At 38.2% G+C, this 16,382-nt stretch overlaps 2 protein-coding genes across 16 annotated transcripts in view; one reads left to right on the forward strand and one right to left on the reverse strand.

The window, feature by feature from the left end:
- Positions 1-11,177, forward strand: part of aass (aminoadipate-semialdehyde synthase) — a 36,435-nt gene extending 25,258 nt beyond the window's left edge. For 5 of the 6 annotated variants that reach the window (XM_044192195.1, XM_044192192.1, XM_044192193.1 and 2 more), the window contains 8 exons: positions 645-753; positions 2,214-2,354; positions 2,489-2,656; positions 3,967-4,047; positions 4,844-4,959; positions 7,010-7,098; positions 7,193-7,369; positions 8,519-11,177. In XM_044192195.1, coding sequence (XP_044048130.1) covers positions 645-753; positions 2,214-2,354; positions 2,489-2,656; positions 3,967-4,047; positions 4,844-4,959; positions 7,010-7,098; positions 7,193-7,369; positions 8,519-8,637 — 1,000 coding nt within the window. In that variant the 3' untranslated portion in view covers positions 8,638-11,177. Of the gene's footprint in view, positions 1-644; positions 754-2,213; positions 2,355-2,488; positions 2,657-3,138; positions 3,258-3,966; positions 4,048-4,843; positions 4,960-7,009; positions 7,099-7,192; positions 7,370-8,518 lie in introns of those variants that run through there. The other variant, XM_044192197.1, reaches the window with a different exon arrangement.
- Positions 11,178-14,498: 3,321 nt separating this feature from the next.
- The window catches only part of ptprz1a (protein tyrosine phosphatase receptor type Z1a), a 107,942-nt gene continuing 106,058 nt past the window's right edge, over positions 14,499-16,382 (reverse strand). For all 10 annotated transcript variants that reach the window (XM_044192200.1, XM_044192202.1, XM_044192198.1 and 7 more), the window contains one exon: positions 14,499-15,454. In XM_044192200.1, the coding sequence (XP_044048135.1) occupies positions 15,311-15,454 (144 nt within the window). In that variant the 3' untranslated portion in view covers positions 14,499-15,310. The remainder of the gene's footprint in view (positions 15,455-16,382) is intronic.

Consider the following 16,382-nt stretch of genomic DNA (forward strand, 5'->3'; position numbering starts at 1 on the left):
AGGCGAAAGTTTCTCTGTGCTCACTTTAAGATTAAAGATTAACAGGTGTACGTACAAGATCATTTTGTGACAACACGACTTTTCAGCGAAATAGGAGACATCTTGTGTCCAGCTGTTAAACTTCTGTAGTGAACAATATTTGCATATTCATAACAGGATTTTGTAATGAGGGAGAAGGAATAGATGTAATTTTAAGAACCTTTTAACAATGTAATGGAACCTTTTGTCAAAAACAATTTATTATTCAAAGCAGCGTATTTTAAACATAAAACATCTGGAGGGGGATCTTTAAATTAAAGCGGAATATGAAATTAATATTTTATTTGTACATTAAACATGAATGTTACCATTTGACGTATTGTACCAGAGTTAGCTTAAAGCTAATTTTCTTCTGCAGTCCCTTTCATCGGCAGGTCTCAATTAAAACATTAATTACAGAACACCACTAGATGAACAGGGCACATAGTAGAAAATTACACACAGAAATAAAACACATGACAGAAAATTTAATTTAAATCAGGTAAATGGATTAGTCTGGTGATGTGTGTGAGTTTTGTGGTGTGTTTAATAAAAAAAAGTAATTTACAGAGTCTTAAATCAAGAGATACTAAAACTGAACATGTGTGTGACTTTGTGTGTGTCAGTGCGGAGGAGGCGGGCATCACCATAGTGAATGAGATGGGACTGGACCCGGGTATTGACCACATGCTGGCAATGGAGTGTATCGACCAGGCCAAAGCTGACGGCTGCACTGTGAGACAGCACACACTCTGACTGTTTGTGTGTGTGTGTGTGTGTGTGTGTGTGATAAGGATTGTTTGAACACAACACAGAGGCTTCCTGGCAGTCATATTGATCCATTTAACAGACTGACATGCCACATGTTCACATTGCTGAGCTTCACCTAGGGTTTTTTTTTTTTTTTTGGACTTCCTGAATCAGAAAAGTTCAACACTACCTGAAAAAGCAATTAGGACCTGATTTTGTTCAGGTTCTGACAGACGCAAGTCGACCCAAATAAGCAGAAAATTAATACATGATGTAAGCCTGTGAGATGATCAGTATTACTGTTTACTGTCCACATAATCAAATCACAGTTAGACTTTGATAGATACATTAGCACAGCTAATGTTATTGGACAGATATACAGTATATGTAGATCAGTATCAGTAGTCAAGTTTCCATCCAAACGTAAAATCGGCAAAAGAAAATGAGAATTAATGTGTGTTTCTATCCACTAATGTTATATGAATATTAGAGGAGTTGGTTCATGCAAATAAACAGCTGGTGGAGCTAATTCTCCGATCTGGTGCCATTAAACCATCACAGAAGAAGACACAACACGATGACCTAATTAAAAGAGCTCCAGTCAAAGCTCAAACGATGGAAAACAATGTCGAAAACTTGACGAAAATATAACATTTCTGTTAGTTTCATGTATTAATGCGAGGAAGGTTACAGCCTCCTCATCATCCACACAGATCTGATGTTATTGTCTCTTCAGCAGAAGCCACATGCTCCACGTACGTCATGATTTATTCACCAAGTCTGTTTCTGTTGCACTTTTTCACATTTTCTTTTAATCGTTACACCAACTTTTCCACCTCAGCCAAGCGTAAAAACTTGTGATATTTTGTATTTTTTTTTCGAATTTCTGGTGTTTCCACTCCACATATTGAAAATGTGGATGGAAACACACTTAGTTTTTTTATTTTTTTTTTTTATTTTACAAAATATCCGCTCACTACATGTCTCGGTCACACTTCTTTAAGAACCAAATTTAAAATTTAGATTAAATTCCGTATCAAAAACGTTCATGCTTATGAAAAGAAATCTCAAGAGATCTCAAGATCAGACTTTTGAAATGTTCAGATATCGATATCTGTATCGGCCTTACAACACTATTGATTGTGCTCTAATCATGACAAACATATGGAGACATGGTGGTTCACATGTCCAGCATGACATTTTGAAAATTTTACCAATTTGTTGAAGTAAATCACTAAACTACTTTCAGCAAATCAGGCAGCGACTCTCTTCGCTGTTTTAAACTGACTTTAACTGACTCTTTTAAAACGAACACATCACAAATCTGTGTTATTGATGAACACTGTTAAATACTGTGGTGAAGTTTAAAAATAAATAGACGTAGTCCTGAAACAAATAGTTGATTAATCAATACGTTGATTGACAGAAAATGAATTGTCGTCCAGGTGGAGTCCTACAGCTCGTTCTGTGGCGGTCTTCCTGCTCCTGAATGTTCAGACAATCCTCTTCGCTACAAGTTCAGCTGGAGTCCGTACGGCGTCCTCCTCAACACCATCAGCCCCGCCATCTTCCTCAGAGACAACGAGGTACGTAGGCCTCCAAGGACCATACATTTTTAATATGCAAAAAAAAATAAATCCTGTAAATTTGCTCTGCTTTAAATCAAGAGGAGAAACTGAATGTGTGTGTGTGTGTGTGTGTGTGTGTGTGTCTTGTCCAGGTGGTGAGCATCCCGGCTGGCGGGTCTCTGATGGAATCCAGCATGCCGATGGATTTCCTTCCTGGTTTCAACCTGGAGGGATTTCCAAACCGCGACAGCACCAAGTACGCTGAGCCTTACGGCATTGAGACAGCACACACACTGGTCAGAGGAACACTGCGCTTCAAGGTACCACACACACACACACACACACACACACAGACCCTTCAAACTTAAACTATTGGCTGTCAGCAGTGACACAGGCTTTAAAATGAGTTGTTTTCCTTAAGAATCACACAGGGGAGACAACCACTGACTTAAGAAGTTTCATCTTTACTTAATTAACCTGCTTGTTGTCTGCTGAGTTTAAGTTGGTTAGGGCTGAAATTAAGAATTATTATCGATTTAATGTGCAGATTATTTCTTGGTTAATCATTTTGTCTATAAAATGGCAGAAAATAGTGAGAAATGCCCATCACAGGTTCCCACAGCCCAAGTTACTGCCAAGGATATGCAGTTTACAATGATGTGAAACAGAGGAAAGCAGCGAATCGACACAGAAACTAAGTCATATTTGACATTTTTCCTTGAAAAATGACTTCAATATTTAATATCAATGATTAAAATAGTTGCAGATTAATTTTCTGTTGATCAACATTTTTTTTTTCCAGCAGGAAGTTAGTTTATTCCATGTGTCCTGGAGAAAATGCAACACTTGCATGTCTTTTCTGATTTGAAATGAAGAACAGAAGTACCGTACTTACAAGGATTCTATCTGGACCGAAATAAGGTTGTGGACAGCTCAAATGCAAATATATTATGCAAAATATAAGTTCACAGAGTCAAGATCATGTCTGCAACTCTCATGATAGCGGCATATTCAAGAAAAGATTTTTCTCGTCCACAAACCTGATTTCTGGTCATGTAAACCAGAAACCCTGTTTTCTTTAGTTAGGGTTCAGGGATTAACCCTTGGGTTTCTTTTTTCTTGGTGAACATTTTTTTATTTGAATTTCCCAACTTATTTGATGAAGATACAAAGACATTAAGAAGAAAAGTATTTACAGCACTTCCTTATCTGTGTCACGATAAGCTGCTGTCCTGTTTCCCTGCATTAATGCACAATGAACTTTATCAAACTATTATCATATTCCATCTCTATTATTTCAAACATGAAAAGAAAATGTATCAGAATCTTATAAGAAGATATGTAATATAGATTTGTTGTGGTTATTAACATCTCTAACTGGACTTTTACATGTGATCATGTGCAGGACAAAGATGTCATCATCAGTGTAAATGTGTGTCCTTGTAATTTTAAAATTAAACTGTAACTACAATTAGATTTTCCATCGCTGAACAGTTTGTAAAAGTTAGACAAAAGTGCACAGTAGAAACACAAAAAATATTTTCCTGCCTGAACCTGAGTTCAGTATCTTTTGTGTGTCCACATAAATGTGTTCATTGTGACTCAGTTTAGCCCTCGTTCTGTCCCATAGGGCTTCACGAAGGCCATGAGTGGGTTTGTCAAACTGGGTCTGATCAACAGCGAGCCCTGTCCCATCCTGCACCACACTTGGGTAAGCGGATCCACTGAGGATCCATTCAGTGTAAAATAAAGGGATGATGAAATCATCCAAACACCTGTTTGAAAGGCAGCCTCTGAGCAGTGCCTCCTGCTTCTTTCTCCAGTCTTTCATTCAGTTTTATAAAACGAGCTATTTTGCAGCTCTTACTATGGAAGTGGGTTTGCTGAAGAATCTATTACTGTCAATAGCTGCTTGTCAACATCAAGGCTGCAGCAACAAAGGCTTTCTGGCACTGATAGAGAGTTTACAGCAGATATTTGTGGTCTTTTATCCTTTTGAGATGAAAGAGAACCACAGAGTTGCATGTTCAAGATATGTTTATCAGAAATCAAAGCATGATAAGTGATTTTAAATCCCATCACTTGTCTTTCTGAAAACACATATACAAATATATTTTATTTGGAAATGAGATGCAAAAAGAAAAGGATAAACAGCATCTAAAAACGTTTGCCTCTGAGCCTGTATTTCTTGAAGTGTCTAATCTCCATGAATAAAAAGAGGAGTAGAAGACAGTCTAGGAGCTAAAGAGGAGCTAGGAGATGGACAGGGAGCCCATGAGCAGCTAGGCGACCTTATAGAAGCTAAACAGGAGTTAGAAGACAAACTGCGAGTTAAGAGGAGCTAGGAGACAGACTGGAAGGTAGCAAGGAGACAGACCCAGGAGCTGAAGAAGAACTATAGGAGACATTGTAGGTATAAGAGGAAACCACATGTGCCATTGAAAGTGTTTGGATGTGTTTGGAGGACCTAAAAAGAGAAACTGTGATCTGTTTTATCCTCTCTACAGAAAGAGCTCCTCTGTATGCAGATGGGATTGTCCTCTTCTATCTCCCAGGAGGCCTTTGAAGAAGCCGTATACGAACGCATCGGGAAGGACGACTTCGGGATGGACACCCTGAGATGGTGAGAGACTAAAAACACTATTCAGGATTCCCACTCGAGTGCAGGCATGTCGGAAGGAAAACCGCTTCTCTCTGAACCTCTGTGTAGTAATGCTGAACCGTAACCCTCTAGGATCTAATGTGAAGTCATGGAACACCTGCGAACATCTGGAGAGTCATGAAAGTCCAGTGCCCTACAAAAGCAGAGAGCAGTAATTACAGTAGTGAAGTTGAGAAAAAAGGGCTTAACGTTTTCAGGTTGGCCGGCAAACTGTGTAACAGATAGGAAGGTTGCAATGCCTTCAAAAGGAAACTGCAGCAGCTTCAACAGATGGTGTTATTTCAGCTTTTTGTGTCCATTACAAGTAGTAGGTTTAGGAAAATATACTTTATTTCACTTATTTACAGTCCATAGTTCATAGGAATTAAATGGATCCCTGTTTTGCTAGGTAACTGTCAGGGGTGGAAATTAGCACCCGCCAACCACCCGGGTGATTTTGTGTAGTTGCGGGTGAACTTGCTCAACCTACCAGCCACTGTGGCGGGTGAATGAAAGTAGCATAACAGAGCGATTTGTGACATTCCACAACGCAGATTGAATCGCAAGTCTGCTTGTTTCACTCGGACACTTTAACGAGGAGACACAGAAAAACCATGTGGCATTTTATCGCAGGGTTTCACATTTAAGGTGTCGACATCAACTCCTGCATTGAGTGACATGAAAGAAAACATTCCACCTTAAAAGTTGCCAGTAGCCTTTGAGTGGCACTCTGTAGCTAGCTAACGTTAACTAATAGAGGTGAAAAGGCAGCAAATAATCCTTTCGTTCATCGCTCACTCTTCTGACAGTTTCTTTATTTGTGATGCATTTGCAAGTAATCAACTTGTCAGCTTGTGCTGCATGCACAACGCCTGCAGGAAGTGAAAGCTTGCTTATCCACATTTTCATAGCCTAGCTTATTAGATGAGCTTGACCGCTGCATGCACTGCAACTTTTCCTCAGAATGGATGTTTCCAGTGCAGCTTCATTTGCTCGGCACAAGTAAGTAAATGAAATCATTCAAAACAAAAACTACTTGTGTTTACTCGCCTGTAAGTTACTGCTTACTGCTGCTAATTACAACCTACTACATCCATGGTATTTTCCTTAAGAGTTAAAATAACTACCTAATAAAATAGCCTAGTGTTTGAATATTGTAGATCTTGTTTTATTATTTTTCACTTGCAGTGACACCAAGGCTCCCGTCGTCCCGGGACGAAAGGCATTTTTGTATGTATGTGTGTATGTATAACTATCGCTTAGCAAATGACAAACTGAACGTTGACTACAGCGGAGCGCGTCTTCTCATGCTGTTACTATAGTTACTATAACAGGCAGACTACTCGGCGCAAGAACCACGAAAAATATGAAGATTCTGAAATGTTCCATTGCCTTTCTATCAAGCAATTTGTCATTTGGTGCTAAGAAACGGTCCAAATCCTGCATAATGTACTTTTAAGCAAGTTCTCTGGACGTCCCATTTGTCTGTGCTGCTCGGCTCTGAGCAGATGAGGTAGATGCTGACATGTGCTGCTCTTCAAAGTTAGCGTTGGTGCTGTGGATGGCAGGCTGAGAACAAGGACAAGGCTGCTCCTCTTCTGCACACTTTTCACTTCCCTCTCTAATGAGGACACCTGAAGTGGTGTAGTGTGCACACTCTTCAATTTAAATCAACTTTTCCAAGGGTCTCTCAAGACCAAGGCTCCGTGCTGTCATTGTTCTGGGAAAAGGGGCCACACTGGCATTGAAATGTAAATTCCTCCGATGGTAAAGGGAACTGTTGGAAACATTCCATCTGTGTCGTTAAGAGTAAGAAGCCAACGTGCTCGCAGCTCAAATTGAATGACTTGTTAATTTATTCAATTCACCAGCAAAGCAGCGACAAAAAGCAACTGCTCATCTCTTTAGATTCAGCCAAGGATGTGTGGGCCGCAGCGCTGCAGAGTAATTTTCTTTTAAAGCTTTTAAAATGGCTTTGTGAAGGTTATTCTATTGTGAGGAAAAGTCGTGTTTTTTTTGTCTTTGTGTTCAGGTTTGGGATGCTGAGCGATGAATTGGTGCCTCACGCTGACAGCGTGCTGGCTGCTCTGGCAAAACATCTGGAAGTCAAACTCTTCTTCGGTGAGACACAAGCCCATTTATTACCACAAATCAGAAGGACACAAGTACTAAATGCAATACATAAACTACAAATGACTTCTCTCCCCGTGGTCAGATAAGGGCGAGCGAGACATGATCATCATGAGGAACGACGTGGGGCTTCGCCACCCAACTGGCGAGCTGGAGACCAAACACATTAGCCTGGTGGTGTACGGCGACCCCAACGGCTTCTCCGCCATGGCCAAGACTGTAGGATACCCAGCAGCCATTGCTGCTCGCATGGTCCTTGATGGTCAGTGACATCAGTCGGGAAGATTGTTCCTGTCTCTGAAGTTGAATTAAATAAAACAAAAAAACCACAATTAAACGAGACAAAGAAACTGTAAAAGTGTGAATACCAAAGACACAATATAAAATATAGTGAAGTTCAATATGATAAAAGGAAACTACAAAAGCTGTACTAGGCTGTGCAGGGAACCTAGAGGCTTAATGATATATTTGATTTAAGTGCAGTTATTGCATGTGGAATTTTTTTATTTTATTTGTTACAGTGAATTTTTGGAAGGTTTTTAAAAATAATCAAAGAAGTTTGTTCTGCTAGTCTGTGAAGCTAACGTTAGTTTGTCCTTATATGAATAATAACAATAATAAGTAGTAACTTTATTTACACAGCACTTTTCAAACCAAAGTTACCAAGTGCTTTACATGGTTGAACAAGGATTTAATACATTTCAGGAGGCAATGAGGCAAATAAAATCAGACAATTTAAAAATAATACAAAAATAAAATGGAAATAAAATACCCAACAATTATATAAGATAAAAACAATAATAATAAAGCTAATATAAAGCAGATGACACACGTTGGAATGTGATTTAAAAGATTTTACTGATTTTAGGTTGCAAAGCTAATGTTAGCTTGTCCTTTCAGTCTGTGAAGCTAACGCTAGCTTGTCTTTTTAGTCTGTGAAGCTAACGTTAGTTTGTCCTGTCAGTCTGTGAAGCTAACGTTAGCTTGTCTTTTCAGTCTGGGAAGCTAACGTTAGCTTGTCCTGTCAGTCTGGGAAGCTAACGTTAGTTTGTCCTGTCAGTCTGTGAAGCTAACGTTAGCTTGTCCTGTCAGTCTGTGAAGCTAACGGTAGCTTGTCCTGTCAGTCTGTGAAGCTAACGGTAGCTTGTCCTGTCAGTCTGTGAAGATAATGTTAGCTTGTCCTTTCAGTCTGTGAAGCTAACGTTAGCTTGTCCTGTCAGTCTGTGAAGCTAACGTTAGCTTGTCCTGTCAGGCTTTGTTCACTGTGATGTGTAAACTGCTGTAAGTTCTAAAATGAACTGAAACCGACGGCTACCTCGAAAGTTAAAAAGGGTGTTCGGTGAGGTTTTTTTTTGATAAATATGTCCTGATCTGAAGTTTGAACTTAAATCTGTGCGTTTTCTCTCTGCAGGTGAAATCAGTACGAAGGGACTGGTGGTTCCGATGATGAAGGAGATCTACAGGCCAGCGCTGGCCCGACTGAAGGAAGAAGGACTTAACTTCATGTCCAAGAGCACCCTGCAGGAGTAGAGCCGAGCCTCCAAAGAGAGCAGATAATCACTGTAAATCCTATCCAACAACGCCAGAGAAATTTTATAAAATCCACGTGCTAATAGCTGCGTTCTCACCAACTTTATCCAAACTGGATCTTCCGACAGACTCAGACTCACCTGTCTGCTGATAGTCACTGTTAAAAAAGATAATATTTTTAACTCATCTGCCAGGGGCTGTGTAATTTTTCTTTCAAATTGATATGTGAAAGATGGGAAATGTTTAATCCCCAAAAGTTATTTTTGTTTTGTTGAAATGACACTTTATGACTATTTGGTGACGCTTTATAACCGTGTTTGTAAGTTTTAAGTCAAAAAGCTGAAAAGGGCAGCTGGTGACGATATTCAGTAATCTGCGGTTTAACATTAGCATTCTGAGTTTAGCTAAATCTGTTCATCTGAGCCAAACTGAAACGGTTTCACCGGCGTCGACAGTATCAGAGAACAGTTCTTCTGTGAAGATGTGTAAAAGGTCGACTGATCAAACACTATATTTTAGGCATTCAAAATTTAAAGCATTAAAAAGCACAAACATCGTCTCATTTATCAGATGAAACTACTGTAAAAACCAGGTGTGAGGCTGGGATTGGAGACTATATTTCCCAGAGACTTAATGGTCAATTCTGAGATCCTACATAAAAACCATGTCAGCACTGATCGCAACTTTTGTCACCAATTAAACAAAAGCAAGAGTGAAGCGTTCTCACAGGTGTAATGTTCAATGGGCAATCAGAGCGATGCTACAGATGAGTCAGACCCCTCATGCAATCATATATCTCTGCATAGTTTTTATTGCAAGACTTGTTTTGTAAAGTGTCTTTTTTACCCCATCACCTCAAACAGTATCTGTATTAACACTAATTTCTGTATTAATTAAAAATCCAACAAACCCAGCTCATTACTGCACTGACCTTCAAACTGATACATTTCAACAATATAGACGTCACCTTAGTTACAAGCCCACTTCAGTATTTCTTCAAATGCATGCCACGGAAACCAACCAGAGCAAAACTCCAAAATCAAAAACATTAAATAATATCAAGAGTTCCCATTCACAGATATAATATCATGTAATGTAGTCATCCACTGTGTTGTTCAGAGTGAACACTAACGAAGCTGAGAGCAGCTGCTGCTAATGATTATTTTCAGCTGGTTTGTACAGGATCGTGAGTTAATCATTTAGGTCAGAAGTTGTGTTTTTGTGGTGCCTATACAATATGTAGTCAATTTAATTATCTCAGTATCTCAAAAATATTTAGAATAATAACACAAACATTTGGTTTGCACTTGACATTACAATTAACAAAGTGCTACAGTTAATTTCAAGTATAAAATCGTAAAACTTATTTTACGACTTTGTTTAGCTTCTCCGCACTAGGTTTGTCTGATTTTTCTACAGACCAAAACTTTTGCCATCTGAATAATAGATTACGACTAATCTACTTTCTTCCAGCTGTCAGTTAAACAGGATTGACATTAATGTTGGGTTTGTCTTGTCATTTCGTGAAGCTAACATTAGCTCTTTGTGTCAGTCCTCGATGCCAACGTTAGTTCATCCTGTCAGTATGTTAAGCTAACGATAGTTTGTTTTATAAGTTAGTGAAGCGAATGTTAGCTCACACAACAAAAGTGTAGAGCAGCATCAAAGTCCGTATCATTGGGGATGTCAGAAATTTTTGTTGCATTGCCAGGTGTGACCTAGCTAGCTACAGTTTGTTAGCATTACCAACTACTGTATGTAGCTGTTATTATTACATGACAGTTGTAATTGTACAGTTGCATAACGTCTTTATTGCATTTTTTTTTACCACTTTCATACGCCATGCTTATTACATTTGAATATTATAGAGTAAAGTCAACTTGACCAGTAATGTAATATCTTGTAGGCTAAATTCGAAAGCTTTAGATAGATCTAAAATATCTTGGGGTAATGTCTAAAATATAAGTACAATACAACCACAAAGAGTGAATCCTGTATTTGTGGAACCTGTTTAAAGTTTCCCAGACTGAGTATTTATTATCTGCCACCTGATCAGTATTTATTTTATGTTTTCGGGGGAGTGTGGTCATCTTATAAACGCTTTGTTAAATGCTTTAAATGGGTAAAAAACAAAAGACCCAGAGAGAGATGTATTTTTAAAATAATATATCCATATGTACACCTGATATGTAGTTCATATGTGGGCCTCCAGAGCTTCTTTAGACAGTTGTTTGATATTTTGGTAGACTTGTACGTTTGGATCTGAATGACACAAAGATTTTGTGAGTAAACGGGAACCACACATCAGTGTTTGTCAAATAAAATTTTGATATCAGAGAATATCAATCTGAGTAATGGTTTGATTTACCTCCCGGTAAACCTCCAACATGAACACGGTTTTTATTTTTGTTTTGTCTTTAATGTTGACATTTATGTCATTCGTGCTTACAAAATACACAAATTTGTAAAAGCTTGTTTTAATGGAACATTTTTGCTTCATGAAATTGTGGTTACATGAATAAAAATCATTCTGTTATGTTCTTTCTTCTTCATTCTTCTTTCACTATTTAAGTCAATTGTTAATTTGCAAATGTAATAACCTTTGCATATTTTTAATCCACACTAAAAATGTATTATTGCATCTCCTTAAAGGTCCAGTGTGGAACACTTAGGAGGAGCTATTGGCAGAAATGGAATATAATATTCATAAGTATGTTTTCATTAGTGTATAATCACCTGAAAATAAAAATTGCTGTGTTTTCGTTACCTTAGAATAAGCGCATAATATCTACAGAGGGAGCGGGCCCCCTTCCATGGAGGTCGCCATGTTGCACCGCCATGTTTCTACAGTAGCCCAGAACGGACAAACCAAACTTTGCGAGTTTCACAGCCACCGTAGTTTCTCCCACACTCTTGGAAGGGGAAGGGGAGGGTGAGGCGAGCGGTATTCAAATTGTTGCAAACTACTAGATGCCACTAAATCCTACACACTGGACCTGTTCTTTTAATTACTCTGTTGGCACAGCCTCCATAATTGTTTATTTATATAATGAAATTCCAAATGTAATTTAAGCTTTGAGCACTGCAAAACAAATTCCATTCAGCTCCATAGTATCAGGGTCGAGGCAATAGTCTCAGAGATGAGATACTGGAGATCTTAAACCTGCAAATTAAACCAGATTAATATTTTATGTGCAAAATATTTGTATTATAGTATAATATGTACAATTTTACTTTTGTGATTTAAAGTGCATTTTGCTTATAATTCTTATGTACTTGTACTTAAGTAAAAGTTTAAGTACATTTTTAAATACAGAACTTTCACTTGAGTACACTTGTACTGTGGTATTCTACTTTTACTTAAACAACTGAATACTTCCTCCCCCACTGTGTCGATCTGAAGTCTGACTTTGAGTTTAAAGCCATAGTCAAAGATTTTATTTAACAGGCAGCAGTTAAAACATGTAAATATTCCACATTTTGTATTTCTGATCCTGTTCTGATGTCTTCTCGACCTCCAGCTCAGCTCCTCTGGGGGGAAAAAAAGACAATCAGCCTGTTTGCTTCGACTTAATTTGGAGGCAGCCATGCAAACTGGGCCACCAAGCAGGGGATAATTGGGCATGTAATTATGAAAAGTCAAAAATGCAAATGAAGGTGTGGATACGGAGGCCGGTCAAGACAACGTCTGGACACTTGACCTATTTTCTGTCCTGAAAAGGCGCATTTGATGCAGGGTCTTAGCCTGGATTAACACATGGGAAATCAATTGGAAAAACCAGTTCCGTGCAAGGATTAAAGCATGACTCCATAAAGGGAAATATATAATCCACAGGTCGGACAGGACTCGGTTTTCATCAGACCACGTCTTTATTTTCTCTGTTTCTGTGTTTGTTTCATTAACACCTGTCTCCTGTCAGGCTCACGGGGGCGTTTGCGCCATCTTCGTCCTTCCTGCTGGTCGTCTGTGAGGCTGGTGATCGAGGAGCTCGAGGCTCATTCTGCTGCTGTAAGTTCCTCTGGATAAACACTTCAGCCTAAATGCAAATGTAACCCGCTTTCTCAGTCAATGTTTGATTGCCTCTTCATTGTCCTGGTGGGAGTCACATCTTACTTTTTACCCCAGAAATCAAAATTTCATTAGTAGAATATGGCTGTTTATCTGTCAAATGTGAACTATCTCATCAACTACTGGCTAAATTATTGTGAAATTTGTAGAGAATTGTTCACAGGATGAACCCTAATATTTTTGGTGATGCCCTGCCACCTGCAGGACAAAAAATACTACTAAAAATCTAACGGGCTGCCTGAGTAATTTTAAAATTAAATTAAATGTCCTGCTCCCCAGAGGATGACCCCTTTTCCTGACAGAGGTTCTCAGAGACCATTTCATGTCATTTGGTTTTCTCAGAATTTTTAGTCATTCCTCAGTGCAGTGCACAGATATGTCACGCATTTAGCCGTAGTGGGGCCCGCGGATCAATATATGTATATTTATATATTATACTGTCGATTACTATAAACTATACACGTAACCTTTAATTCTGTCAAAAAGCTGGAAAGAAATTTGATCCTATATCATCTATCTTTAGTGCACTACTTTGTTGAATACATTATTTATATGTATCTATGAATATGGTGAAAAGTATAGTGAGCAATCTGTTTATTGATAACCTGACTATGACTTACTGTTGTAGTGTAAGCTAGCCTACTACAGTATCATGGTCCTACCAACCTGCTAGTGTGCGAGCAGTTGCTAGCTCAAGGCTTTAAGGCCCCTTAATTAGTGTGAACTCTCTATCGGATAACTAGGATTCATTACATCCATTAGCCCTTATCCAGGACTGTCATAACACAAGTCATTTCAGTAGCGTAAAATAAGTTAGAAATTTAAGACTTTTAAGATGTAAGGTGTATGGTAAAAGAATAACATGAATTCTGACAGAGGTATCTTACCGCCATCTTAAAAGTAAAAAGGTTTAGGTGGGGAAAAAAAGAAGATGGCCTACCATCTGGTGAGTTTGTATTCTCAACATGCCTATAACAGATTTTACGAACGCCTGAGTTCTGTGAGATGGTTAGCCAGGTGACAGGTTCTGTAACTCAGTGCAATCTCTCATTCTGACAAATCGGCTCCACTACAGCAGTTGCTATAAGAATTTAAACCTTCGTGATTTTAACTAAGTTAAACAACGATTACTCTATAGACACAGAAAAAAACTACTGCTCCCAATGTAACTTTTACAGCAATAGCTCCTCTCTGTTCTGCTGTTACTACAGACATGTGCTAACCGTGACCCCCGACTCGCTCAGGGACCCACCTTTTTTTGTTGAGCCATGACGTTTAGCCTGCGAAGGTCTAGGGCTTATGGGAAATGGTGTTTGTTAAAGGCAGCTAAAAACAGAAATATTAACTAAACAACAATATTAGGTTTTTAAAAAACTACCATCCTTTTCTAGACATATGAAGCTAATTAAAAATAGCCACACAACATACTGCTGAGTAAGATTATATTCTCAGGCTGGATTTTTTTGTTATTAGTGTTGTTACAAAAGTCAATGTATGGATGTTATGGACCACACACTTGTGTTAACTAGAGAGTTTCACACTAAGCAGCTGGAAATAGCTTGTGAGCTAGTAAGCTTGCACGCAAGCATGTTAGCTTGCTAGTGCGTTCACTACTTAACGATAATGTGTCAGTGGGACAGCTCTGAGGATTCTGGGCGAACCACATGATGTCTAACTGTCTTTATGACCCTCTGCCTTTAGTAACATCTATCTTTTTGTTGGTGAAAATGTGTTTGTTGCAGTATAGCTGTAGTTCTGCACACAGTAACAAAACACTCCAACAGGCTCTTTCTTTGGTGTTCTTTCACTTATTTAATGCCCTAGCTAATAAAATAATCCAGCAGTGTTTTATGTCCAGCTAAAAAACAAACATGTCAGTACCCCATGCATCACATTTAGTCTGTTACAAAATCCAGAATATATACTCATTAATATTCTCCAACTAAGCAATTAGAATTAAACCATAACATTTGAATGCACTAAAAATGGTAAAATATAAAAATCTAAAAGTATAAATAGAAATTTGGTCCATCGAGTTGATTACTATAATATTATTTACATTAGATTATTATTTTTTATTATTCCAGGCCCTTATTTTATATTTAACTTCAATAGCACACTGCTGCTACCGTTGCGATGGTATTTACACAAAGGAGTTCAGTGCAGGAGCTCTATAAAAGACATGCTAACAAAATATCTCATTTGATGTAAAAAGATGCAGTTTTTCCCTTTTTTTCCCCCATTTGGCTCAGTGCCAATAAATACAAAGGTCTAGGAAAAGTTTGTTAGTCGAGTGAAATGTCTCAGGGCATTACAGCGTTAAAACATCAGCCAGTTAGTCTACAGCTTGTATCAAAGTTAGAAGTACATGATGAAAAATACAAAAAGGCACACATTACAAAACTGCTGGGAGTCCAGATCCAGCAAAGAAGGAACTTGTTCGGTACATGCCAGCCTCAAACTACAACACAGAGTCCTGAACGACAAGGATTTCTATTTAGTAGTTGTAGCGGGAGAAGTTCTGTTGGTGGTTGAAGAGGAAGGATAAAATGCTGTTGCTCATTTGTAAAAGTTAAACAGAGTTCTTTGTGTTTTTGGGGGCGGTTACACCAGGGATTCAAGGCTCTCTGCAGTGCTGGCGGTTCCCACCACGATGGTACCATTATTGTCGGAGGACTGGAGGGTTTTCTCATCTTCTTGCGTCCCGATGAGACTCAGCATGGCTTTGTACAGGAACTGGTACTGCTCCTGTAAATCAACGACAGGTAACCGATTGTTATATTTAGGGGTGTGTCAGTGTCCCGGTATTACTCTGGTAACACGTTAATTTATGGGTCCATAACTTCTAAATAATTTCCTAGGAAGTCAACTGGAAAGAAAAGCCCCATTGTAACCCAAGTGAACATTATTCCTTTATCATTTAATCCTAATAATTGTAAATGTACCGACTTAACACCGTCGCCATTTTACCTAGAATTAGTACAAAATTATTATTATTATTCTAAAATGATAGACCTGTAAAATAAAGTGTTACTTTTATGCTATACCATAGTGAAAATAACACCAACAGTTTGTACTACCATCATTACCATAACTAACATTAAACGATTTTAACCATTAGCATCCAAAAACGTTTGCCATTTTAAATAATGATCCAAGTCATTCTCAGTCAGCTGTCCTAAACTTTTTGCAACCAACCTGCTTGTTTTTATGGTGTTTGAGTGTAATTCATGTTTAAGCTGCTGAGTCCAACAAAAGTTGCAATATACTGTACTGTTATAATAAATATATTATAGTGCTATAATTAGGCACCAATAGTAATATTTCAGGATTGATGAATTTTATACAGTTATCACTGTATCTGTGATTCATAGTGTAATTTAAAATTACAACTTGGGTCCATTATTTCTATCAGTAAAAATAACACTGTACTCTAGTTAATAACTGAGATCTGGGAACATGGTGACATTACTTTAGAGAGGTGGTGTTATAAACTCTGGTGAATGCTTTCAACAGACAGTTTAGATAATCATTTTACCTTTCGCCTTTGTTTTCTCTTCCAAATGAGTTTGTTCGTGTTCCCAGATCTCACCTATTAACTTGGTGAACACAATGTTATTATTATTACTCATTAAATTAATGGACAAAACTATGAAAATAACACCCAAGTTGTAAT

This window comes from Siniperca chuatsi, linkage group LG4, assembly GCF_020085105.1.
Source record: "Siniperca chuatsi isolate FFG_IHB_CAS linkage group LG4, ASM2008510v1, whole genome shotgun sequence".
NCBI classification, from domain to species: Eukaryota; Metazoa; Chordata; class Actinopteri; order Centrarchiformes; family Sinipercidae; genus Siniperca; species Siniperca chuatsi.